Source organism: Colius striatus, chromosome 2 (assembly GCF_028858725.1).
Source record: "Colius striatus isolate bColStr4 chromosome 2, bColStr4.1.hap1, whole genome shotgun sequence".
In the NCBI taxonomy this organism is placed as follows: domain Eukaryota; kingdom Metazoa; phylum Chordata; class Aves; order Coliiformes; family Coliidae; genus Colius; species Colius striatus.
The window spans coordinates 47,242,520-47,268,823 of record NC_084760.1 but is presented as its reverse complement, the minus strand read 5'-3'; the positions used below and the strand labels follow the sequence as shown (position 1 = coordinate 47,268,823).

Sequence of the window (26,304 nt, the reverse complement as noted above, 5' to 3'; positions counted from 1 at the left end):
TAAAATACCAGCGTGGTTTGAGTGGGAAGAGACCTTAAAGCTCATCTCATTCCAACTCCCTGTCCTGGACAGGGACACCTCCCACCAGACCAGGCTGCTCCAAGCCCCATCCAACCTGCCCTTGAACACTGACAGGGATGGGGCAGCCACAGCCTCTCTGGGCAACCTGTGCCAGGGCCTCACCACCCTCACAGCTTGGAAGAACTTCTTCCCAAGAGCTCATCTCAGTCTTCCCTCTGTCAGTTTCGAGCCATGCCCCCTTGTCCTGTCCCTCTAGGCCCTTGGACAAAGTCCCTCTCAGCCTTTCTTGTCAGACCTTTTAGGGACTAGAACTAGAACATGGGCCTCTCTGAGCTCTTGAAGCACCTACATTGACTTTAGTATATAAGGAGAGAGCTCATACCTATCAAAAGCAGCTTTTGCTGCTTAGACTTTATCCTAGTGAAGCTCACTGAACGTTCCAGTTTTAGTAGAAACGATCCGTCTTGCAGGAAACAGGAGAAACACGTGGAGAAATCCGGGCGAGGGCATCAGTTTCTGCCTCTGCCCAGCAACAGGAGCCCAAACCCCAAACCCTCATGTCTCAACTCACGCAGCCCATGAGATCCCCCCCGAGGTGGGAGCTGTGCTTCGACGAACGCATCAGCCATGGGGGGAAGGAGGCTGCAGACGCCCTGTGCAATGATGCTCATTCCTTTATTGGTGTCACTGCCAGTTTCGGGAGGGTGCTGGTGCTTTTTGGTCGTTCCCAGCACCACATCAAAGCTACGTTACAGCAGGTTGAAGAGGTGTCCATCCAAAGCCAGAGGGAGCGGGAGGTTCGTGACCTCTCTCCACACAGTATGTATAATATATATATATTTATAATATGTCCTGTATATTCATATGTATAGAGTGACAAGGATGGGCCACCATACAGTAAACTTTTGATTTCTAAATAAATCACCAGAGCAACAGGCACGAAAATTTGGTCCTAATCAAGGCCCTCACCTTGTCAATCAACCCGAAACACCCCAAACCCACCCCCTCATGGAAAACAAAGACCTCCAACCAAACCTGAAACCCAAAATAACTAAATGAGGAAACGACAACCAAAAAAGCCTCATGTCCCACCCCCCCTCCAGGCTTTGCCCCCTGTGCAGTCACCCACGTTGATGGTAGATGGATCCCTCGGCTCCACGCGTGCCCACACACACCCGCACACGCTCGTACGTAAATACACACACACCCCCCCCACACAAAGACCAAAAGACGTTACAAATGTACAGCTGAGGCCTCTGCAGCCATGCAGAGAGGCTGTGGGGCACCCGAGGCACAGGGAAACTGCTCCCAGCTCAGGTCACTGGCGGCTGCTTACGGCCTCCCCGGGAGGTTGTGCTCAGGAGGTTGGGAGGTCGTTGGCAGTGGTGCGGCAAGACAGCAAGGGCATGAGACTGATGGCTCCATGGGATACCGATGGCCCCACAGGAAACCAAAAGCCCCACAGGAGACAGATGGCCCCACAGAAGACTGATGACTGCACAGGAGACCAGTGGCCTCACACATCCAACAGATGCTACAAGTGGCATTTGGATGTCAGCAGCAGCTCTCCCTGTCCCCTGCCCTGGGCACATGCACCTTCATCCTGTGCTCTGCTGGAAGGGCTTCCATGGGGATCCCACCATAGCCAGTCCTGCTGGGCCTCTCCTTTGCCCTGGGACAGGTGAAGACTTGATGTGTGCCATGGGAGGATGGTGTGGAGCACACAGAACCATAGAATTGTTTTGGTTGGAAAAGATCTTTTAAGCTCATCAAGTCCACCCCTCCCCTCACCCTGCCAAGCCCACCACTAACCCACGTCCCTCAGCACCTCAGCTACACGGCTTTGCAATAGCTCCAGGGATGGGGACTCCACCAGCTCCCTGGGCAGCCTGGGACAGGGGCTGACAACCCTCTCAGGGAAAAAGCTCTGCCTCGGCTCCAATCTAAACCTCCCCTGGGGCAACCTGAGGCCATTTCCTCTTGTCCTGTCACTTGTAGCTCAGGAGCAGAGACTGACTCACCCCAACTTCCCCTGAGGCCAAATCTCCTCCCCTCAGCCCTTCCCCAGTACCAGTGCCCTTCTTTACACATAGTCAAAACAAGTGGCGACATCTACCCCTCAACATGCTGCTTCATGGCCTGGGCAGGCCAGGGAAAGGAGAGGTCACCATTCACTCTTGAGCCTTGTTTCCCATGCCCTGGGCAGGGAATGGAGGTGACAGTGTCGCCTGCTCATCATCTCAGGACCCCATGATCTGCTGATCAGCCTGAGGGTGAAGTTAGTGCCATCAGAAAACAAGGAGGGGAAGAAAATCTATTTCTGCAGGTCCCTCTGCAGACAGCTTCTCCCCTTTCTGAGGTCTCTGGTTACAGATCCCAGTTCCCAGGAGTGACCCTGAAAGCTGAATAAAAAAATGGATCTCTCATCCACCAGGTTTCCTGGGGCCAGAGCACCTCATGCCATAAGGAGCACATGGGCAACAGCTGCTGGAGGTCCCTGTGGACAAGAGGCGCTCACCTCTGGCCATGGAAGGGACCCATCTCTCACTCCTGCAGCATCCCTCCTCCTGCACCCTCCTCCCTGGGCTGAGCACAGACCAGACCCAGCTGCTGCTCAGTAGCTGTAAGCTCGGTCCTGGGAGCAACCTACAGCTTCCAACGTTGCCTGCCACAAAGCTGCTGGGGGAGTGAAAGGGGACAAAGACTTCGGAGAGGCAGAAGGTGTTCTGGGGGCACAGGTGGAGAAGGGGAGATGGTGTCAGGGAGAAATGGCCAAGAACATGAGGGGAAACAGTGTGACAGGGGATGGGGAGAAGACACCCACAGCAGAGCAGGGGAAGTGTCAGGAGATGGGTAAGATGGTCTGAGGGTGCCCCAGTCTCACACATGGATCGTGTTGATGGGCCACTGGTGCTGGGTGGCACTTGCAGGGCCCTGAAGCAAAAACAGCTGTTGTTTCCTCTCCTGATATTTCTGCTCTATGTTCATTCCCTCTCCCTCACCCCCGTTCCTCCACACAGGACCTACGGAGCTGAGCTCTGATCACTCCTCTAGTGGGAGAAATTCCCTTCATCACCAGAGGACACCAGGAGAAAATCCCTACCTGCAATCTTCTCAGACCTGCTCTCCCAGGGACTGGCCTCACACACATCCCTCTGAAGACCTGGACCCTCCCAAATGAACTGAGTGGTCACTCCCCACCTCCCTCCCTCAGGATCCCCCAGACAGATGGATTCCCCTCAGCTCTGCACAGCTGGACACCGTCCCAGGGACACCAGGGCTGCTGCTGCCAGGGATGGTCTTCAACAAGAGCCCACCCACCATCAATCCAAGTGCTGGAAGCTGAACAGCTCAGGAACTCCAAGCGATATCCTGGCACCTGTGTGTGCTGCTGCCTGGGCTGGGGTGCAGGTGCCAGCATGGCCTCCTGCCTTGACCCCTCTCTCCATTACCCGTTTCATGGCCATCCTTTCATGACCAGGGAATTTCTCCCAACTACGAGGTGACCTTCACGTGGTACCACCCAGCCCAGAGCAGAGTGACGTTGACATCGCTCCTCTGGGTATCACCATCATCCCCTGCATTCCCCCACTGTCACCAGGACAGTGCACACACTTGCTGCTGGTCCTCCCCAGAATGTGTGCATCTTTGGGAGGAGGCAGGTGGAAAGGGGACAGATTTCCACCTCCTGTTAGTGCCATGAGGAGTTACCAGCACTCGGTCAGAGCTGGGAGCAGGGTGGGTGCCAGGGCAGGGCAGCTGCCTCCGGCGCCTGGCTCAGGTGCAAAACGTCCCAGCACCGTCGGGACTGACTTGGTTTGGTTCATCTGTGAGCCCTCTCTGCGGGTGGAGCGGGCCCTGCTGGCACCACGGCTGTGTCCAGAACTCATCAGTGTTGATGTAATCTGGAGAGTCCCTCCGTGCCTCTGACAAGCCCAGTGCAAGGTGCTGCCACCACAAAGTCTCCAAATCCTTGTAGAAATCACCAAATTCCCGGAGATCCAGTGAAGCAAACGCAGCATCAATGTCCGGGGCTGCCTCACCTTCTGCCAAAGCTGCCAGAGAGGGGCATGTGCCCTCTCCTGCCTGCTCTGTGCTGCAGGATGATGGGCAGCACCCAGCGGTGCCCACCCCGGCCCCAGCAGTGCCGCCACGGTGTCTCTGGAGCTGCGTGTGGTGCCCACTGACAGCCTGGGATGGCACCAGTCCGAGCGCAGCTCCTGCCTCTGCGCATCAACCGCTCCATAAATAAATACCTTAAATAAATAAAGTGACAGGTCCGGATGGGGGAAGGGGGAGAATGGGGCAGAAGGGGTTGGGGGGAGCAGCTCCTCTCGCCCCTGGGGGCTGTTCGTGAGCGTCTCACACAAACACAGGTGCACACAAAGTAGCTGAAGACAAAGAGGAGGTGGGGGGTGGTGGCGCTGCCGAGGGGCCCTTTGGGGGCACGAGGGCTCCCGGCGTCACTCCTGAGGGGCTGCAGCAGCGGCGGCGCACGGGGAAGCGGCGCTGAGGGACACCTGCGTGGTGGAGGGCGGCAGCGACCGCGGCGTCGGGCACCTGGCAGGGAGACAAAATGATTTCATAGAATCAGAATTGTTTCAGCTGGAAAAGACCTTGAAGGACATCGAGTGCAATCCCTTCCCTTACAGTGCCAAGCCCACCACTAACCCATGTGCCTCAGCACCTCAGCTACACGGCTTTGCAATAGCTCCAGGGATGGGGACTCCACCAGCTCCCTGGGCAGCTTGGCACAGGGGCTGACAGCCCTCTCAGGGAAAAAGTTCTTCCTCAGCTCCAATCTAAACCTCTCATGAGGTTTAGATTTCCTTCTCCTTTCCCTTCCCCTAAGTCCCACTCTCCTTGAACTCCATCATAGAGGATGTGTCTTACCATCAGGGATATATCATTTAGGAAGGCATCATTATTTAGGAATAACTTTTTCATTAGGAAGAACTTTTTCACCAAGAGAGTTATTAAGCATTGGAATGGGCTGTCCAAGGAGGTGTGGAGATACGCTGATACACAACACCATCACCCTGTCTTTTAAAACCTGATCATACCCAACAACTCACGTCTAGTTTGAAGCCCAAAAGGAGTGCAGGGGTGGAAGCCCTGGCCACTCCACATAGAGCATCCTGGCCATGCCACAGCCCCAGTGTTCTCACCAAGAGCGGGACTTCCTGAGGCGAGAGGCCGCTGGCCGCTCCAGGAAGCTGTCCAGGTGCATCAGCCTCTCCAGGTGCAGAGCCCGAGGGTCCTGCTCTGCTGGGTCCCTGCTCCGTTCGAACTCAAATATGGCCGGAGGGGAGAGGTCCAGTTCCAAGAACATGATGTTCTCAGCCTGCAGCAGAAGGCAAAGGGAAAAGCTACATGAGCAGTCACCACGTGGCAAAACACAGCACCAGCTCTGGCAAGTCCATGCTGATGGAGAAGCCAGTGGACATGCTGGGGAGCAAGACCTTCCTCTAGCTGCTACAGCCTCAAGGTGAGCTCCAAATTGAGACACAGGCTATTTTGGTGCCTCCTGTGGCTGAGTCCAGCAGACAAGGCTGAACAGCCCCATCCTTTAAACACAGGAGCTGCCCGAGCCAGGAGGCCAGAGACCCAGGGACCGGCCCAGAACATAGCCATTCCTCCTGCCAAGTGGAAGCCTGAACTGATGAATCCCAAGTCATCATGAGCTTGGTTACTTTGTCTTCTCTCCCACTGTCATCCATCCAACCATCCTTCTATTCATTCACCCACCCCTTCATCTCTCCTTCCCTCCATCTCTCCCTCCATCCATCCCTCCATCCACTCACCCATCCATCCTCCATCTGTCCATCTCTCCTTCCCTCCATCCTCCTTCCATCCACTCGTAAGTCCATCCAACCTGTCCACCCCTCTACCCCTCCATGCATCCATCCCTCCCTCCCCATCCATTTACCCGACACCCTCTCTTCCCCCCTACTCCCTGTTGCTCACTCGATACCGCGGGTGAGGCCCCATGGCCATGGCCACACGGGCGTATTGGCTGATGGGCCTCTTGTAGCCCACGGCAGAGGTCGGTCGCCTCTTCATTTGGCTGCTGTTCCTATAAAGGGGATCAAGGGAAAAGCAGCTCTTAGAGAACATCAGTACCCACTAAACATTCTGGAGGCGGGGATAGGGACTGGGACATACCCTCCAGTGGGCACCAGGGGCTGGAACTTCCACTGGTCCTCCTCACCGTCGAAGTACAGGCGGTTCATGATCTTGTTCTTCTCTTCTGGTGGGATGAAGTTCTCAATGATCAAGTACCTGAGAGAGAGATCAACCAAGAGAGAGAAGGAGCGGAAGTGAGCAGGTGGAAAAGAGCAAGAAAGGAAGGAGTTAACACGACAAGTGACAAGAAAGCAGGCCAGAAAAGGAGAAGAAAGGAAGAGAGGGAGACATGGGGAAATGGGCAGACAGGCAGAAATGGCAACATGATGGAAACGGAGGGGTTGAAGGAACAGAGCCAAAGGCGAGAGGCAGGAGAGGGCAGAGGAAGCTGGTGGTCAGTGAGAGAGAAGGGGCCCATCACTCCTCCAGCGCCATACCATAAAGCACAGCAAAACTCAGGGTGCAAAATGCAGCCCACAGAGAATCTCTCTCGTATCCCCCACCACCACCACGATTTTTAGGGGCAAACTGAGCAACTGCAGAAAACGGTTTGCAGTCACTGAGTGGCTCCAGTGAGCTGAAGGCTCCACAAATGTCCAAACCGTGTTTGAGGGGAAAGGTGGGGAAATCTGAGATGGAATTCCTAGTAAAACAGTAAAAAACCCAATTCTGCCCTGCAACACCCCAGCTCTGCCCTGGAGACTCCACAGGGCCATGCCCGGGCAGGAGAAGCTGCACGACCACCTACTTGAGCTTCAGCTCCCGCGTCTGCTCGTTCTGGGCCTCCTCCAGGTCCTGGCGCACACGGATGTACTCCTCGTGCTGGTCCTGGATCTCTGCCTTCACGGCCTGCAGCTTGGCATAGAGCTGCAAGACAGGAGCAGCCCCTCAGCCCCACAGCTCATGCTGAGCCCCAGTGCTCCGCTGGCTGGAGGGACGCTAGTCTGTACTTGCCAAACTCTCACCTTCTTCAGCTTCTTGGTTTTGATCTCCACCTCCTGCTGCAGGGAGGTGTAAGTCTCCCGCAGCTCCATGGTCTCCTCGTCCCGTAGCAGCATTTCCTGCTGCATCTCCCTCTCCCGGCGTTTCTGCAGCACAAGGGGAAGTGCTCAGAGCTGAGAGGGGCAAATGCCTCCCTCCCCAGGACACCCTTGTCACCCCCACACTGGTACCTGCTCAGCGATCTCCTGCCGCTTCAGCTCCAGCATCTTCTGCTGTTCATTGGTGTGGTCCACGATGGTCCTGCCACCGATGAGCAGTTTGCTCTCCATTGCCTGAGGGGACACAAAGTGAAGTACGGGGTCAAACTCCCATGGGGTTTAGCCCAGGCCACCCTTGCTGGGTGGTCACATTGTCCCTGTCCTCACCTGTTTTTGGAGATGTGGAAGCTTTTGGTGCAGCAAACCTTTGGTAACCAACTGATTGCGAGGGCGTTGCAAGTGGACACTGAAAGCTTGTGGCTGCTTTGGCACTAGCGGGTACAGCGATGTGGGCTGAGGCCAATGTGCCCCCGCCGTGGTGATATCACATGCCCTTGGGCCACAGCAACCCCAGGCAACGCTCCAGGCTGGGGCAGAGGGGCTGGAAGGCTGCCCGCAGGGAAAGGGCCTGGGGGGTTGGTGCCAAAAGCTGAAGATGAGGCAGCAGCGTGCCCAGGTGGGCAAGAAGGCCAGTGGCACCCTGGCTTGTGTCAGCAGTGGTGTGGCAGCAGGCCCAGGGCAGTGGCCGTCCCCTGTGCTGGGCCCTGGTGAGGCCGCAGCTCGAGTGCTGTGTTCAGTGTTGGGCCCCTCACTGCCAGAGGGGGGCTGGACCATGTCCAGTGAGATGGACCATGCTGAGGGACATGGGTTAGTGGTGGGCTTGGCAGTGTGATGGCGAGGGGTTCGACTCGGCTATCTTCAATGTCTTTTGCAACCAAAAGGATTCAGTGACTGTGTGACTGGTGTGGGGCTGCTGGCACTCAGCCCGGGGCTGTGTCAGATCCCACTTCCTTCCACACAGCTGTGAGCCCGCGGGACGCAGCGGATGCACCACAGCTTCCAGCAGTGGGGCCCCATCCCCAGGGCACACGTGTGTGTGTGTGCTCATCACACACCCGAACAAGCAGGCGCCTATGCTCACACACACTCTCCTTTACCCCAAGCATGCACGTGTTAATGTGCAGCCCCCTGTGCTGCACATGTTAGCACAGTCATGCACACATGCCCTGCATGCCCATGCACACATATGTGTACACCCCTGCACAAAGTGTGTGCAACCACAGGCATTTTCTTCAGAGAACTGCTGGAGAGAGGCCAGTGTAGGGCTACCAAGGTGCTGAGGGGACTGAAACATCTGTGTGAGGAGGAAAGGCTGTGGGACCTGGGGCTGTTCAGCCTGGAGAAGAGAAGGCTGAGGGGGGATCTCATCAGTGCTGCGAAAGCCCTAAAGGGTGGGTGTGGAGAGGATGGGGCCAGTGTTTGTTGTGTCGTGGCCAGTGCCAGGACAAGGGGTAACAGGCACAAGCTGGAACCCAGCAAGTGCCAGTGGCACAGGAGGAGAAACTTCTTTGTTGTTAAGAGAGCCCTGGCCCAGGCTGTCCAGGGAGGGTGTGGAGGCTCCTTCTCGGGAGGTTTCCAAACCCGCCTGGACACGTTCCTGTGCCCCCTGATGGAGGGGAACCTGCTTGAGCAGGGGCTTGGGCTGGATGAGCTCTGCAGGACCCTGCCAACCCCCACCAATTAAGAGGTTCTGTGAGTTTGCCAGGAAGCCAATGTGTTGCTGTGGTGGTGGACTGAGACCCCCGAAGGCAGCCCCTTACCAGCCCCATGCCATCCCCTGACAGAGCTCCCTGCAAGAGCTGGGCTGGAGGCACCTGGGCACTACTGGTACCTCACGTCTCCTCCTCCAAACCTGGTTTTGGGGAGTGCAATGCAATGGGGAGTGGCCTCTGCACCCAGATGGGGTGTGGGGAGGGTACTGTGGGGGACCAAGTGGGTGCTGGGTCACTGATCAGCTCAGGCACAGTGCTGCAGCCCTCCCAGAGGGGCTCACTGCCCACTACCACCTTTGGCACAGGATTAAGGGGGTTTCCTGGTGCTGCAGTTGCCAAAGCATTTATTCCCGCTAAGGAAGATGACTCCCAATCTTCTTTACTATGTGGGGCAGATGGGATGCTAAGCTTCTCACCCAAACTCATTTCCAGCACCCAAATAACTTCCCCAACAGTTTCCCACCTGCTGACTATGGCTCTGGAACTGGCATCAGTCACAAAGCATTGACCAGGATGGGATAGGGGCTGTCCCACAGCCTGATACCACATACAGCCTGTCTGCCCATGCTCGGGTGCACTTCTGTGTTTCAAAGGACACAGCTAAAACACGAAATCATAGATTCTTAGAATGGGGGGATTGGCAGGGCCCTGCAGAGCTCATCCAGCCCAAGCCCCTGCTCAAGCAGGTTCCCCTCCATCAGGGGGCACAGGAATGTGTCCAGGTGGGTTTGGAAACCTCCCAAGAAGGAGCCTCCACACCCTCCTGGGCAGCCTGGGCCAGGGCTCTCTTATCTCGACAACAAACAAGTTTCTCCTCCTGCACCACTGGCACTTGCTGGGTTCCAGCTTGTGCCTGTTACCCCTTGTCCTGGTACTGACCACTGCAGAACAAAGGCTGGTCATGTCCTCTTGACATTCTGTAAATACTTGTGTTGATGAGGTCCCCCCTCAGCCTTCTCTTCTCCAGGCTGAACAGCCCCAGGTCCCACAGCCTTTCCTCCTCACAGAGATGTTCCAGTCCCCCCAGCATCTTGGTAGCCCTGCGCTGGCCTCTCTCCAGCAGGTCCCTGTCTCTCTCGAGCTGGGGAGCCCAGAACTGGACACAGGACTCCAGATGAGGCCTCAGCAGGGCAGAGGACAGGGGGAGAAGAACCTCCCTCAACTACTGTCTACACTCTTAATACAATCTGGGTGCCAAGGGGCACAGATGCGGGGCTGGATGCTGCCCACGTGCCCTGCAGATGGTGGGGCTGTGCTGAGGCAGAGCCTGGGCCCATGCATGTGATGCCAATGGGGGTGGAGTGCACATAGTCTGCACATGTGTGGGTACCCCATGCCCCCGAGTCCTTTGCCAGGTTTACTAAGCGTGCAGGAGGGACATAGGCCTCTTTCACACCACTATTCCCTTGATTGGCCCCAGGCTGTGTGGCAAAGTTCCCCATGGGCACCAACAAGCTACCCAGTGACTGCTGCAACGCCCCTCTGTCACTGGCACAGAGGGTCTTTGTCCCTCTGGGTGCTACTTCACCAGTGTGACTGTCCTGTTCCCCATGCCCAGAGGTTTCCAGCACAGGAAGAGGCTCTGAAGGGACGTGGCATCATCCGGCCTCTGGCCCTGCCCGGTTACTCAGCAGTTCCCAGACCCGCTGTGGCCACATGCCAGCCCTGCTGCCCGTGCTTTGCCAGGCCAGGGCACAGCTGCCAGCAACCACCCCCCACTGTGGCTGGCGGGTCTCTGGCTGTGGGGAGCCCATGGCTACACTGAGCACTCTGCTCCACTGGGACATGGCACAGGGCACCCAGCAACCAACACCTGCTGTGGCCCCTACAGCTCTGCCCCAGCAGCATGGCTCAGTGTGAGTCAAGCACTGGGCACAGCCACGTATCCCTGGGCATGATCATCTTTCTCTGGCCATGCTGATATCTCCTGGGAACAGCCACGCAGCCCTGGGTGCTGCCATGTGTCCCTCAGCATTGCCATGCATCCCTGGGAACAACTATCCATCCCTGGGCACCGCTACGCATCACTGGGAACAACCACGCATCTCTGGGCACTGCCATGTGTCCCTGGGCATGGACATGCCTCCCTGTGAGCAACCATGCATCCCTGCACACTGCCATGCATCCCTGAGTGCCATCATGCATCCCCGGTAACAGCCATACATCCATGGGAACAACCACACATCCCTGGGCACTGCCATGCATCCCTGCAAACAGCCACACATCCCTAGGTGCTGCAATGTGTGCAAACAGCCATGCATCCCTGGCACTGCCATGCACCCCTGGGCACTGCCATGCATCCCTGGGTCTGCAACAAAGGCAGCTGTGGCCATGGAGGCGGGTATGAGAGCATCCCCCTGACCAGCCCCTGCATTCCCGGGCAGGGAGGGACTGCCACTTCAGGCACGTCTCTGTCTGGAAGGCACTGTGCCAGTTCTCCAGCCTGGCCATGGCATCTGGGCCACCATGGGGCTGGAGGGACTGTGCTGGAGCATGAGGCAGCAGGTCGGGATGCTGGGGCTGCCCCCCACTGCCAGGACAGCCGTTCCAGTGCCATGCTCACACTGGGGCAGGTGGGAGGGGGTCAGGACCCCATAAGCTCACTGAGGACAGTAGAGCTGGGGCGGGGGGGGGGGGGGGGGGGGGGGTGGGACACTGGTGCATCCCTGGACCCCTGGCACAGCCACCTGGGGCTGGGGCTGCCATGGCCCCTCTCATGCTCAGCTGTACATCCCTGAGCTGGTGGCCTGGAGGCTGTCAGTGACATGCCTGCACACACTCTACTCTGGCTGTGGGGTGCCAGGAAGGATTTCAAGTGGGGAAGAGGGCTGAGCATCCCTGGTAGAGCACTGTGGGCAGTGCAGGAGCCATGGGACTGGGCAGGAACAGAGACAGGCAGTGCTGTGGCCCCAGCCCCAGCCCTGGGCATGTTCCTGGGGCCACCAGGGACGAATCTGCAGCATCACCCCCCACCCCCCGCCTCCGGCTGCCGCGAGCTGCTTTGTTGTGCCGACGGCGACAAGGGCTGAACGTGGCCCAACTCATGTCAGCAGTGACCCACCGCCTCGTAGCCCTGCCCACCCCACAGCCCAGCACCTCCTGCATACAGTCCCCGTGTTGGAGGGCAACCCCAGCCCACAGCTGCACCCTTGGGCACCCTCCTTGGACATCCCACTTGGGAGCCCACCTTGCTGAGGCACCCTGCATGGGCATCCTGCATGGACAACCTGATTGGACATCGTGCATGAGCAACCTGCATGGGCACCTTGCATGGGCACCCTTCTTCAGACCCATCTAAGCAGCTCATGAGGGGCTGGAGGTTGCCTTGGCATCACTCGTAACAGCGCGTGGCAACACATACCTTGTACTTGGTGGCCAACAGCTCTGTGGCCTCTTGTTCCTTCCGCAGATCCTCTATCATCTTCTCCTTCTCCTGCAGCAGCTTCTGCTTCTCCTCGCTCACCAGGCTGTGGTCATCCTGGATAGCAGCTTTCTCCTCTTCCAGCCTCTCCTTCTGCTCCTTCAGGTAATTCTCCATGTTCTTCTCCAGGCCATCCTCATTGTCATCTTCCCCTTCGTTCTCTGTGGCGCTTTCTCCGTCCACTGCTTTCTTCCTCCGGCTGCTCCTCCTCCTCTTCCTCCCTAACATGCCACGTTTCTCCAGCTGCGCCTTCAGCCGCACGATCTCCTCCTGAAACTCCCGCAGCAACGTGTCCTTGGGGTCCTCGTTTACTCGGGGCTTGTTCTTGATGTTCTTGGCCCTGTTGGCGAACCTGAGGGTGGAGAGGCTTTCATCGTAGCTGTGAGAGGCTGGGCCCAAGGTGGCCACCATGATTGTCTTGGCGTTGCCTCCAAGGGAGTCCTGCAGCAGGCGCGTCAGCTTGGAGTCCCGGTAGGGGATGTGCGTGCTCTTGCCATCCACAAGTGCAGAGATGACATTGCCCAGGGCAGAGAGGGAGAGGTTGATCTTGGACGCTTCCTTGGGACGCTCTCCATGGGTGCCCATCTTGCTCTGGCGCTCACTGCCGGCCAGGTCCACGAGGTTGAGCTTGCCCACGCGGATGTGCTCCTCTCCGTCTGGCCCCGGCTCGCTGCACTCGATGGTGATGAGGAAGATGGCGTGGGAGCGGGAGCTGTGCTCGTTCATGTTGGTGCTGCCCACAGAGCGTGTCTGGCTCCCCAGGTTCATCACATGTTCGATCTCCTTCACGTTCTTGGTGACGAAGGAGGAGAGGTCCTTGATGTACACCCCGGTCTCAGGGTTCTCCTTCAGCTCCAGCTTCTTGCTCTGGTCCTTGGCGAGGAGGTCCCTGATCTCCTCCTGGTAGATCTCCAGGTAAGAGGCCCTCACCAGGTACTGCTGGTTCTGCGAGCGGGAGATATGGGTGAAGATGTGCTCGAAGGAGCTGGGGATGATGCCCCTCTTCTCGGGCTCCGCCCAGGCCCCCTGCATGGTGTAGGTCTTGCCGGTCCCGGTTTGGCCGTAGGCGAAGATGGTGCCATTGAAGCCCTGCAGCACCGAGTCGATCAGCGGCCGCACCGTCTCGTCGTAGAGGTCGGCCTGCTTGGAGCTGGCGTCGTACACGGCGTCGAAGGTGAAGGTCTTGGGCAGCTCCCCGGGGGAGGCGCGGGGGTTTCGGATGCTCACCTGCCCCAGCTTCACGTCCAGCTCCAGGACGCGCTCGTAACCCGCCGCCTCCTCCTTCCTGCTCATCGGCCGGCACCGGGCCACCACCTTCAGCGCCTCGCAGCCGCTGCGGGACTTACCGGCCATGGCGGCGGCGGGCGGGGCGGCGGCGGCGGCGGGAGCGGTGGCGGGGGGGCTCAGCCGCGCCGCCCCCGCAGCATCCCCCGGGCCGGAGCCGGAGCCGAGGCCGGGGCCGGGCGGGGGCCGCGGGCGCAGCCGGGGCGGGGGGCCGGGGGGCGGCGGGGCGGCCCCGCCGGGCGCTGGCTCATGGCAGCGCGGCCCCGGGAGCGGGGCCGGGCCGGGAGCGCACACGCACACGCACACGCAGGGGCGGGGGCGGGCGGGGACGCGGAGAGGGACGCGGGAGGGCCCCGAGCGCTGCCGGCCCCCGCCCGCCCCCCGCCCGGCACGCCGGGAGCTGTAGTCCGGCCTTTGTGCGGCGGCAGAGACGGGGTGCGGGGCGGGGAGGCGGGATGCTGTGGGTGGGGTGCGGAACTGGGATGCAGGATACAGAGCTGGAATGACGGATGCAGGGTCGGGATGCAGGGTGCGGGATGAAGGATGCAGGACTGAGATGCAAGGTGCAGGGCTGGGATGCAGTGTTGGGATGCAGGATGAAGGATGCAGGACTGGGATCTGAGATGAAGGACACAGGACTGGGATGCAGGATGTAGGACTGGGATGTGGGACTGCCATGAGAGATGCAGGGCTGCGATGCAGGGTGCAGGATGAGGATGCAGGATTAGGATACGGAAATCAGGGTGTGGGATGCAGGCGGCAGGGTGCAGTACATAGGATGCAGGATGCAGGACTTGGTTGCAAGGTACAGACTGGAGAGCAGGGGGAGGTGCCCATCACCAGCTCTCAGGCAGAGACAAAGCTCTTCCTTTGGACTTTCCAGAGGAACGGGGCTACCTTCCCCCAGCCCATCTCCTGCGGGGCCTTTCAGGGGGTGGGGGCAGCAACCCGACCTCCCAATCCCCACTCCTTCCCTCTGCCCACCCCGGCATGTCCCTGCACTAGCTCACTTGTGGCCTGGTGGCAATAATCCCCTTTGCCTCCCAGGAGAGGCAGCCCCAGGGCTTTGGGGGAGGGGATTAAACATTCTTGTGGTTAATCGAGTCTCAGCAGCCGCCCATTCCCCAGAACCAGAGATTATGCCATAATTAATTAATTAGGGTATTGGCTGCCATACGCAGGGCTGCCTGGTGCAATCCTGTCTCCAGCAAGAGCTTGCGAGGGGGAGGGGCAGGGGGAAGTCCCATCGGTCTCCTCAGTCCCTTCCCTGAAGGCACAGCCCCAGCAGTGGAGGGGCATGAGGGGGGAGGGTGGACATGACAATGGAGGGCATGATGGGAGCATAAGAAGGAGGATGCAGAAGGGACAGAGGGGAGATGGAAGTGGGATATGGGGGACAATGGAAGGGGGATGCAGGGGGATGGAGAAGATGGGGGGAGGCTGGAGAAGGATGGAGGAGGGATGGAAGCTTCAGTGGACAGTATGATGGAGAGGAGTGAAAGGGGGATGGGAGAGACAATGCAGAGGGGATGGAGGGAGAATGCAAGAGGTGGATAGGGGGAGTGATGGGGAAATAAAGAGGGGAGAGAAGGAAGGGATGATGGAGGGACGATGTGGGCTATGGAAGGGTGACTGACTGCCCCCATTGCAGTGCTGGAGGAAGAAGATAGGGCATGGCAGGGTGGTTTACGCCACATCAGGCTGCAGTGTGGGGCCAGGCAATGCTGAACCCCATGTGTGTACCCAGGGGGACACATGGTACTCCTGCAGCCTCCGGGGACGGGGCAAGACAAGATAGGGGCTGCAGCAGGGTCATCTACCATCTCCTGCCCTGTACCAGGGAAGGGTTCATACACAGGGTCTTGCAGTTGCCTCATGCCGTGGGCACGGCCATGGCAGCAGTCAGGCTCCCCATGGGACTGACAGAAACCCTCTCCCTGTTGCAGCCTCATGTCCTGGCTCCCTACTGTGGTGGTTTAGCTCTGGCTGCATGTCAGCTGCTCACCAAGTCCTTCTATCACTTCCCCTCCTCAACTGGACAGGAAAGAGAGAAATATAACAAAGGGCTCATGAGTGAAGATAAGGACATGGAGATCACTCAGCAGTTACCAGTATGGGAAAAAGAGACGCAGCTTGAGAACTGGGTGGATTTATTAACTGCAGCCCCTGGCTGTGGTGTCCCTTCCCCAAATCCTCCACAGGACCGGGCTGAGGTGATGGGCAGGGGTGACATGTAGGAAGGCAGGGATATTTGGGCAGCACTTGAGATAAGAGAAGAGGGGGAGAGAGAGAGAGCTTGACATGCCAGGAGGGGTGACACGAAGGGACTGACAGGTCAGGACAAAGTGATGTGTCAGGTTGGGGTGACCTGTATGGACATGGTGACATAGGAACGGGGTGACACGCAGGGGCAGAATGGCACAGATGGACACAGTGACCCGCAGGGACACAGTGACCCGCAGGGAGTGGCACATACAGGACAGGGCTACATGCAGTGACACTCCCTCGCCCGCAGGTGTCAGCACCGGGCCCGTGCTGCTGGTGACCTCTGGCCTGGCTTCAGGGGCAATCTCTGGGGTATCTCTGGTCAGTGGGGCCAGGGAGGATAATAGAACCCAGGAGCCAGTCTCGGGGTGTGTGAGAAGGGGGTGTATGGGGCAGGGGGCCACCCACCCCCCAGCAGCTCCCATAGCAGCCAGAGCAGAGCCCCAAGCCTCTGATGCCCCCCACCCTTTGCTCTACTGAGGGATACAGTGCATATAGGAGCGTAGGGAACCCCCATCACTGGCTTTATCCCATCCGTGTATGAGGAGGGGATGTGTGTTGAGAGACTCCAGGGCAGCAAGGCATGGGTGGGGGTCCTAGTTGCCTCACATCCTGGTGAGCCAAGTGGTATGTGATGGGGCACATGGGCAGCCAAGGACCCACAGGTCTGGATTGAAGAGATCTGAGTCATGGAAATGCTCCAGGCTGGGGCAGAGGGGCTGCAAAGCCACCGGTGGGGAAAGAGCCTGGAGGGGTTGGTGCCAGCGGCTGAAGATGAGGCAGCAGCGTGCCCAGGTGGGCAAGAAGGCCAGTGGCACCCTGGCTTGTATCAGCAGTGGTGTGGCAGCAGGCCCAGGGCAGTGGCCGTCCCCTGTGCTGGGCCCTGGTGAGGCCGCAGCTCGAGTGCTGTGCTCAGTGTTGGGCCCCTCACTGCCAGAGGGACACTGAGGGGCCGCAGCGTGTCCAGAGCCGGGCAGCGGAGCTGGGGAAGGGGCTGGAGCACAAGTGTGCTGGGGAGGGGCTGAGGGCCCTGGGGGTGTTCAGCCTGGACAACAGGAGCCTCAGGGGAGACATGAACACTCTCAGCAGCTACCTTGACAGGAGGTTGTGGTGGGAGGGGGTGTCTGTCTCTTCTCCCCAGTAATGAATGACAGGACAAGAGGAAAAAGCGTGAGGTTGTGCCAGAGGAAGTTTAGATTGGAGATTAGAAAGGGCTTTTTCCCTGAGAGGGTTGTCAGCCCCTGTCCCAGGCTGCCCAGGGAGCTGGTGGAGTCCCGATCCCTGGAGCTATTGCAAAGCCGTGTAGCTGAGGTGCTGAGGGACATGGGTCAGTGGTGGGCTTGGCACTGTGAGGGGAGGGGTTGGGCTTGATAAACCTAAAGATCTTTTCCAACCAAAATTATTCTATGATTCTATAATCCTACCTGCACATCTTCACATGGGACAGGTCCTGGTGTGTCCCTGGCACCTTTTCTCCTTGTGTACATTCGCCAGCACCAGCACTGGGCTCACCATCACTGCCACCCTCATTGACCCAGCCTCCAGCCTCTCTGTGAGCGATCTGGGCATGATTTGACTGGGGCTGCTGCCAGAAACCTCCTCAGCTTGGCAAGGCTTCTCTCCCCACCCCCGTCATGCCCCCCCTCAACTCCTCATTAATTCCTCAATGACTCTGTCCCTACTTTGCCAAGTCTGAGCAACCTCAACCCCTGGGGACACTTCACCCAGGGGCTGTCCCTGGGTGAGTGCTGGGGAGTGAGCTCCTCCTGGCCACCCACAAAATATGGGAATTGGCTTGTTTGTCTTTTTCTAGGATTTTTTTTCAGTGCAGAGCATCTCCCTGTAATGGAGCTTGGCTGTGTTTCCATGGGAGTTATAGAATGATAGAATGATTTTGGTCGGAGAAGACCTTTAATGTCCTCAAGTCCAACCACTCACCCGACAGTGCCAAGCCCACCACTAACCCGTGTCCCTCAGCACCTCAGCTACACGGCTTTGCAATAGCTCCAGGGATCGGGACTCCACCAGCTCCCTGGGCAGCCCGAGATGGGAGCTGACAACCCTCTCAGAGAAAAAGGTTTTCCTCAGCTCCAATTTAAACTTCCCTTGGCACATTTCCTCTTATTCTATCATTTGACACTTGGGAGCAGAGACCCCCATCTCACTACAATCTCCTGTCAAGGTAGTTGCTGAGAGTGATGATGTCTCCCCTCAGGCTCCTCTTCTCCAGGCTGAGCACCCCCAGGGCCCTCAGCCCCTCCCCAGCAGACTTGTGCTCCAGCCCCTTCCCCAGCTCCGCTGCCCGGCTCTGGACACGCTGCGGCCCCTCAGTGTCCCTCTGGCAGTGAGGGGCCCAACACTGAACACAGCACTCGAGCTGCGGCCTCACCAGGGCCCAGCACAGGGGACGGCCACTGCCCTGGGCCTGCTGCCACACCACTGCTGATACAAGCCAGGGTGCCACTGGCCTTCTTGCCCACCTGGGCACGCTGCTGCCTCATCTTCAGCCCCTGTTGATTAACATCCCCAGGACCTTTTCTGGTGCTGCGCAGGGCCATATAAAAACATATAGGTTGAGCACAGTGACACAGGCTGGGAACAGGGACAATGGTCTCAGTGCTGCCAGCACTGAGCTGGCATTTCTTAAGTTTTTTTCTTGAGGTTTGGGTAACTGCCATTTTTGTTGGCTGGACCAACCCTGGAGAAAAGCCTATCCTCCCCAACTGGGAAAGGACATGCCAGTGTGGTGCTGTCCCTAGCTTTGGCACCAGCTGAGGCCACAAAACTAGGGAAGGATCTGGAGCACAACTCTGCTGGGGAGGAGCCGAGGGCCCTGGGGATGTTCAGCCTGGAGAAGAGGAGGCTGAGGGGAGACATCATCACTCTCTGCAACTTCCTTGTGTTATGGAGGAGGTTGTGGCTGCAGGAGGTCAGTCTCATCTCCCCAGTATGAATAACAGGACAAGAGGAAACAGCCTCAAGTTGCACCAGGGGATGGATAATGAGGAAGAACTTTTTTCCCTGAGAAGGTTGTTAGACATTGTCTCAGGCTGCCCAGGGAGGCTGTTGAACTTGATGAGCTTAAATGTCTTTTCCAACTGAAATGATTCTATGTTTCTATGGCTGGATCCTTTTATTTGTCCCACATTGATTGTTATAGAGGAATCAGCCTCTAAAGCTTTCTTAACCAAACGGAATTTTATTAAACCAATTGTAGCAAGCGATAAAAGGGCAAACAGCGCTGGGTGACCGGGGGAAGTGCAACAGTTCCCCCATGGCACACACATTCATCCTTTGCATGTCCTTATATATGTTTTCCCCCCCTTCATGGGCTGGGACACTGCGACGAATCGGTCTCTGGTTGGTCAGTTGACAGTGTCCACGCGTTGTCCTTGCTCATCTACCAGCTCCAGATTGGTGAAAAATGTTGCTGGGTGTTCCTGCCTTTGAAGTTTCGCTATTTTGTTGCACCTTCCAAGCGCTGCCCAGGTGTTGGCTTAACCACTTAACTACTATTACAAGACATAATAAAACTTACACAAACAGAGTCATTGCTTATAACAATATGCACAACACAACTGAATCCCACTCGATTTGCTCAACAATAACAATTTTTACCATTACTTATTACATTGATGGCCCATCTTTGGTCTCAGCTCTCTTCTCTCGGCTTGTACAGGGGGAAAGGGACCCTGGGGGTCTGGGAGGCATTTGGCTGCTTTCCCGTAAAAATAACTCACCAGAGGTCCCTGAGACCTACTGGATTTATTTAGCCATTTTCCTCCTCTGTAGCAATCCCATGGTTCAGTGCAGCCAAATCCCCATCTTCCTGTGACACCCCTCATAAGCCACATGCTCCCAGCTCCCCTTGTGCCATCCTCATTCCGACATTCTGGGTCACTGGCCAGGGAGCTTGTGAAGCAGCCAAATCTCTCCAGCTCCTCCTCTCTTCTCAGCACTGCTGGGTGTGAAGGGTACCCAAGGAACTGTCAATCCCAAATCCTGGGCCTCCCGGTTGAGCCCCATCCTGCAGCCATGCAGGTGAAGCTGGAGGCAGCATGGCCTGTGTGCCCAAGAAGCTGCCTTTGTTTGAACCCGCTGCTCTTTGCTCAGTCTTCCCCTCAGGACCTGGAGCTGCTCTGGTGTCTCATTGCAGCCTCTCTGAGAGAAGAGTACACACCATGCTGGGGTTCCCTGAGTGCCACCCTCAGCACACCTCCCGAGGTTCCCTACTGTAGTGGGTCTGTGTGGGCAGGTTTTAGTAACAGGGGGCTACTGCAGTGGCTGCTGTAAAAAAACAGCTTCCAGAAGCATCCCCTGTGTGTGACAAGGCCAGTGCCAGTCAGCTCTGAGATGGACCTGCCACTGCCCAAGGCCGAGCCCATCAGTGATGGAGGTAACACCACTGGGACTGACAGGTGGGAGAAGGGGAAGAAGTTGCTGCACAGAGGCAAAACTGCAGCAGCAGAAGGGAGTGAGAATGTGAGAACAACAGCTCCACAGACACCAAGGTCAGTGGAGAAGGAGGGGGAAAAGGTGCCCAGGCACCAGAGCAGAGATTACCCTGTGAGCTGTGGTGCAGCCCATGGTGAGGCAGCTGTGCTGGTAATTGCTGAGTGATGTTCCTGTCCTTATCTCAACTCACGAGCCCTCTGTTGTATTTCTGTCTCCCCTGTCCAGTACCCCTGCCCACACTCATGTAAAGACAAGAGTTCTGATGGAGCTGGCAGCAAGAGCTTGATGCTCAGTATGTTGTCTGAAGAGGCACAGAAAAGGAGTTGAAGTTGCTCCACCTGTATAGCACCATGTTCTTACCAACACTGACACAGTGTGGTCTGTGCTACAGGTAGCCTGACCAGGAGTGGAGCTCTGACCTCTAGCCACCCCTCTGGCTATAGCCCTGTGCAGGTCCCAGCTGCCCCTGTATTTCCCTGCTGTTGCCATGAAAGCAGAGGAAATCAAAATTAGTAAATCATAGAAGCAGAGAAACCTTAAATGGTGAGGTTGGCAGGGCACTTCAGAGCTCATCCAGCACAAGTCCCTGCTCAAGCAGGTTCCCCTCCATCAGGGGGCACAGGAACGTGTCCAGGTGGGTTTGGAAACCTCCCGAGAAGAAGCCTCCACACCCTCCCTGGGCAGCCTGGGCCAGGGCTCCCTCACCTCAACACCAAACAAGTTTCTCCTCCTGTGCCACTGGCACTTGCTGGGTTCCAGCTTCTGCCTGTTACCCCTTGTCCTGGCACTGGCCACCAAACACTGGCCCCATCCTCTTAGGGATTTCTCAGCATTCATGAGGTCCCCTCTCAGCCTTCTCCAGGCTGAACAGCCCCAGGTCCCGCAGCCTTTCCTCCTCACACAGATGTTTCAGTCCCCTCAGCATCTTGGTAGCCCTGCACTGGCCTCTCTCCAGCAGTTCCCTGTCTCTCTTGAGCTGGGGAGCCCAGAACTGGACACAGGACTCCAGATGAGGCCTCACCAGGGCAGAGCAGAGGGGGAGCAGAACCTCCCTCCACCTGCTGCCCACTCTCTTCATGCCCCCAGGATGCCATTGGCCTTCTTGCCCACGAGGGCATGTTACTGCTCATGATTATTTGCTGCCCACCAGCACTCCCAGGTCCCTCTCTGCAGAGCTGCTCTCCAACAGGTCACCCCCAGCCTGTCCTGGTGGAGGGGCTTGTTTTTCCCTAGGTGCAGGACTCTGCACTTGTCCTTGGTGAACCTCAGGAGGTTCCTCTCCATCTCTCAAGTCAGTCAAGACCTTGCTGAAATACCAGACTATGCCTGTGAAAGAGGTGATTTTTTTAAGACACACCTAGAGGACCCTGTTCAGAAGGATCAATGCCTGAGGCAAGGAAGTAAAAGGAGTGCAAGGAGGATCCTTCCCATGGTCTTTCTCTTTTCCAGATACTTGCACACATGGTATGAGGTCTCACCAGAATTCCCAGTCACCCTCCTGCCTCCAGCTGACCCAGCCAGGCCGACCAGTTTCTCTAAAGGCCTACAGCTGTTTTTTGGGGCAGTTCCTACTACCAGTGATGGTGGGGTCAAGCTTTCATCACATTGGATTACAAATTCCTGCCTCTTACTCCATCTCTTTCCAGGCAGGGCTGTAGTGAACAGCCAGGGAAAAAGATGAACGTCTCCCCATCCCTAAAACAGGGACCCTCTCCCCCATTTTCTATTCTAGTTGGCACCACTTTGTCAGGAGCAAAAAGACCTGGTCAGCACTTCCAGGCACAGGGATGACACAAAGGTCACTCAGAGCCCCGTGTGTGTTTAGCAGAGGGCTCAGTGTGCCAAGCACGTCTCTTATTTCTGCACAGTCACCTCAGCTCAGCTTCTGGCGGGGCAGTGCCAGCGCAGGTAGCTCAGCGAAGCTGTGCACAACTAAAGAATCACAGAATCATTTTGGTTTGAAAAGACCTTTAAGCTCATTGAGTCCACCCACTCCCCTCACTCTGCCAAGCCCACCACTAACCCATGTCCCTCAGCACCTCAGCTACACGGCTTTGCAATAGCTCCAGGGATGGGGACTCCCCAGCTCCCTGGGCAGCCTGGGACAGGGGCTGACAACCCTCTCAGGGAAAAAGTTCTTCCTCAGCTCCAATCTAAACCTCCCCTGGGGCAACTTGAGGCCATTTCCTCTTGTCCTGTCACTTGTAGCTCAGGAGCAGAGACATGTTCCTCTGGTCACAACCTCTTCTCCAGGCTGAACACCCCCAGGGCCCTCAGCCCCTCCCCAGCACACTTGTGCTCCAGCCCCTTCCCCAGCTCCGCTGCCCGGCTCTGGACACGCTGCGGCCCCTCAGTGTCCCTCTGGCAGTGAGGGGCCCAACACTGAACACAGCACTCGAGCTGCGGCCTCACCAGGGCCCAGCACAGGGGACGGCCACTGCCCTGGGCCTGCTGCCACACCACTGCTGATACAAGCCAGGGTGCCACTGGCCTTCTTGCCCACCTGGGCACGCTGCTGCCTCATCTTCAGCCGCTGGCACCAACCCCCCCCAAGCTCTTTCCCTGCGGGCAGCTTACCAGCCCCTCTGCCCCAGCCTGGAGTGCAGCCCCAGCTTGGTGTCATCTGCAAACTAACAGAGGCTGCACTCTGTCACCTCATCCAGACCATAGATAAAGACGTTACAGTAAATAAGCCCCAGCACTGAGCCCTGGGGAACATCGCAGTGTGGTAGGGCAGACCTCATCCCTGCTTTTGCAGGGGCTTCTGCCTCAAGTTAGGGACCTCAGTCTTCCCCAGCCTTTACCCCCAATCTCTCAGGACAGCCACCCTGCTTCGAGAGGTTCTGTCCCTCTGTCTACTGCCAGAAGTCTCAGCCCTTGGTTGGAGCATCTCTTGCTTGTGCTGGGTCATGATCCCACAATGCCAGCGAGTGGGGGAAGAAGCTCCCCATTGTTGTCGTCAGTGCTTTGCAGAGCCAGTCACTGCCTTGTTCTCTGAGGATTTTCACCAGGGAGCAGAGCAGCAGTCAGAACAGCGGGCTGGGAATCAGTGATGGCCGCTGAACGACACTCTGAGAAGCAGCAGCAGAGCTTTCCCCTGGAACCCGGGGCCTCTCCATGGCTCTAGAACAGATATAGTGCCGCTTCTAATTCCTTATTCTGTGTGGAGCAGCTTGAGGCTGTTGAAGCAAGGGCTTCCTAGAAGCACATTAACCAGAAATAAGTAGTCCCCTACAAAGGAAGATGAAGCATTCATCTCTGCATCTGTATAGAAAAGGGGCTGCCCCACATACCCCGGGGGTTTATTTGCTCCCAGGCAGGTTTGGAGGAATCTTGCAGGGAGCGTGGGAACGCCCTGGTGCATTTGTACAACCAGAGCTCTGCCTTTTTCAATTACATCTTGCCAGCAGATTATTAAATCCTTTAATCTCTGAGCAACAATGCTGATCTAGTTGCCTTACAGGCATTGCTCACACCACATCTGTTGAAAACTCAGATCAGAGATAAAAGCCTGATGCCTCCCACGTGGCTGCCAGACAGTTCCTTCCCTCCTCCCTCAGCTCCCATGGGACTATGGCAGAAATAGAGAGAGGGACAGAGTCTCCACAGGTGATGTGGGGCTCAGGGGATGCACACAACGGGCACCGGGCATGTGTAGACTCCCAGCCTGCAGCCCCCCCAAGCTCGGGGGCCCCATTCCAGCCCTCTTGTGGTGTGGTCACTGGTTGGCAAAGTGGCAAAATCATAGAATGACAGCATGGTGGGGGTTGGCAGGGCCCTGCAGAGCTCATCCAGCACAAGTCCCTGCTCAAGCAGGTTCTCCTCAATCAGGGGGCACTGGAATGTGTCCAGGTGGGTTTGGAAACCTCCCGAGAAGGAGCCTCCACACCCTCCCTGGGCAGCCTGGGCCAGGGCTCCCTCACCTCAACTCCAAACAACTTTCTCCTCCTGTGCCACTGGCACTTGCTGGGTTCCATCTTGTGCCCGTTACCCTTTGTCCTGCCACTGGCCACCACACAACAAACAGTGGCCCCATCCTCTCCACATCCACCCTTTAGGTGGTTACAAGTGCTGGTGAGGTTCTCCATCAGCCTTCTGTTCTCCGGGCTGAACAGCCCCAGACCCCACAGCTTCTCCTCCTCACAGAGCTGTTCCAGTCCCCTCAGCATGTTGGTGGCCCTGCACTGGCCTCTCTCCAGCATCTTCCTGTCTCTCTTGAGCTGGGGAGCCCAGAACTGGACACGGTGAAGCAATACACAAGATTCCACTAACACATCCAGCCCCACATCACAACAGGGTTCATCCTCTGGAGATCAGAGGGTCTCCTCCTCGACTACAGCCCTGAGGGCCTGCAGGAGAGGCAGCACTTCTCAGTGGCTTTTATTCCTTGATTCCCCTTCCTTAGGAGATGCAGCTCGTTTCCTCATTCGGCTGTTTTAAGCGTCTAGGGGGTCATAATGGCAATCTGTCTGTTTCCTTTAAGGACACGCCTGTGGATGGGAGATGTTGGAGCTATGTGCCCCGAGATGGCTCCTGGACTGGTACTGCTGTTTAATTATAGAGGAGTCAGCTGCCAGAGAACTGATCCATCCTAAATCCAGGCTTAGTACGAACTGCGACTGCCCTTCTAACTGCCCCCTGCTCAGATACAGGATGAATCTCTCATCAGAGCCAGTCCCTTGTGCCTTCCTGGGCGGCTATGGGAGCTTTCCCTTCCCTGCAATGCTGTGCCTGTGCCCAGGTGCTTGCTGCCGCTTTACAAATGCTCAGGTCATGGACAAAAAAGCCAGAAAATCTCTGATCTCAGCCTATATACATCACGGCTGGGAGGTGGAGGCAGCCTGTGCCTGTCCATAAGAGATGACCAGGAGCCATTTCTTCCTTTAAACACTATGCAGGTGTGTTGGTTCAACCCAACAGTCCCTCAGGAACGAGCTGCTCCAGCGTGGGTCCCCCACAGGGTCACAAGTCCTGACAGCAAACCTGCTCCAGCCTGGGCTCCTCTCTCCAGGGGTTCCCAGGTCCTGCCAGGAACTTGCTCCAGCGTGGGCTTCCCACGGGGTCTCAGCCTCCCTCGGGCACCCACCCGCTGCAGTGTGGGGTCCTCCCCGGGCTCAGGTGGGTCTCTGCTGCCCCGTGGCCTCCATGGCTGCAGGGGCACAGCTGCCTCACCATGGGCTGCACCACAGCTCACAGGGGAGTCTCTGCTCTGGTGCCCAGGCACCTCCTCTCCCTCCTTCTCCACTGACCTTGGTGTCTGGGGAGCTGTTGTTCTCACATTCTCACTCCCTCCTGCTGCTGCAGTTTTGCCTCTGTGCAGCAGCTTCTTCCCCTTTTCCAACCTGTCAATCCCAGAGATGTTACCTCCATCACTGATGGGCTCAGCCTTGGCCAGTGGTGGGTCCATCTCAGAACCGACTGGCATTGGCCCTGTCACACACAAGGGATGCTTCTGGAAGCTTTTTTTTTACAGCAGCCACCGCTGTAGCCCCCTGTTACTCAAACTTGCCCACATAGAGTCAGTACAATCAATTTTGGGTTCCAGACGTTCCTGATGTGGTGGGAGCTGGCAATGACCGAGGGCTGTGAGGGTCTGTGCTGGAGGGTTCCAGGAGAGCTCATCTGGCCTGACTCCTGCCTCTGGCCAAGCAGCAGAGCCCCTAACCCTGCCCTGGCTGGGGGAGGAGTTGGAGAAAACAAATCTGTTTGTTGCTGCTGCTGCCTCCGGGATGACAAAGATCTCTCCTATCTCCACACACACTGAGGGCTGGGCCCTGCTCTGCAAGAGGATCTGAGTAACTCACAAACTTGGTGTGCCACTACTCTCAAGCAAACCTCTCCAGACCTCAGTACTGTTGCACAACCCACTCCTGATTCACTTTTTCTCTCTTCATGGTGAGACCTGGAGGGCAAAAGCATTTGGGGTGTAGTGTTGCAACCACTGCTGCTTGGCTGGCCCTGGCAAGCGGGCTAAGAGTCT

General features: G+C 57.3%; 1 protein-coding gene across 1 annotated transcript; it reads right to left on the bottom strand.

Annotated features, from left to right (window-relative positions):
• Positions 1–679: 679 nt before the first annotated feature.
• KIF3C (kinesin family member 3C) lies at positions 680–13,709 on the bottom strand. Its single transcript, XM_010206517.2, has 8 exons — positions 12,261–13,709; positions 7,320–7,421; positions 7,113–7,235; positions 6,896–7,014; positions 6,187–6,303; positions 5,989–6,097; positions 5,190–5,365; positions 680–4,581 (listed from the first exon to the last, which is right to left on the bottom strand). The coding sequence occupies exons 1-8, from the start codon at positions 13,671–13,673 to the stop codon at positions 4,485–4,487; spliced, it is 2,256 nt and encodes a 751-aa protein (XP_010204819.2). The 5' UTR covers positions 13,674–13,709; the 3' UTR covers positions 680–4,484.
• Between the last annotated feature and the right edge of the window lie 12,595 nt (positions 13,710–26,304).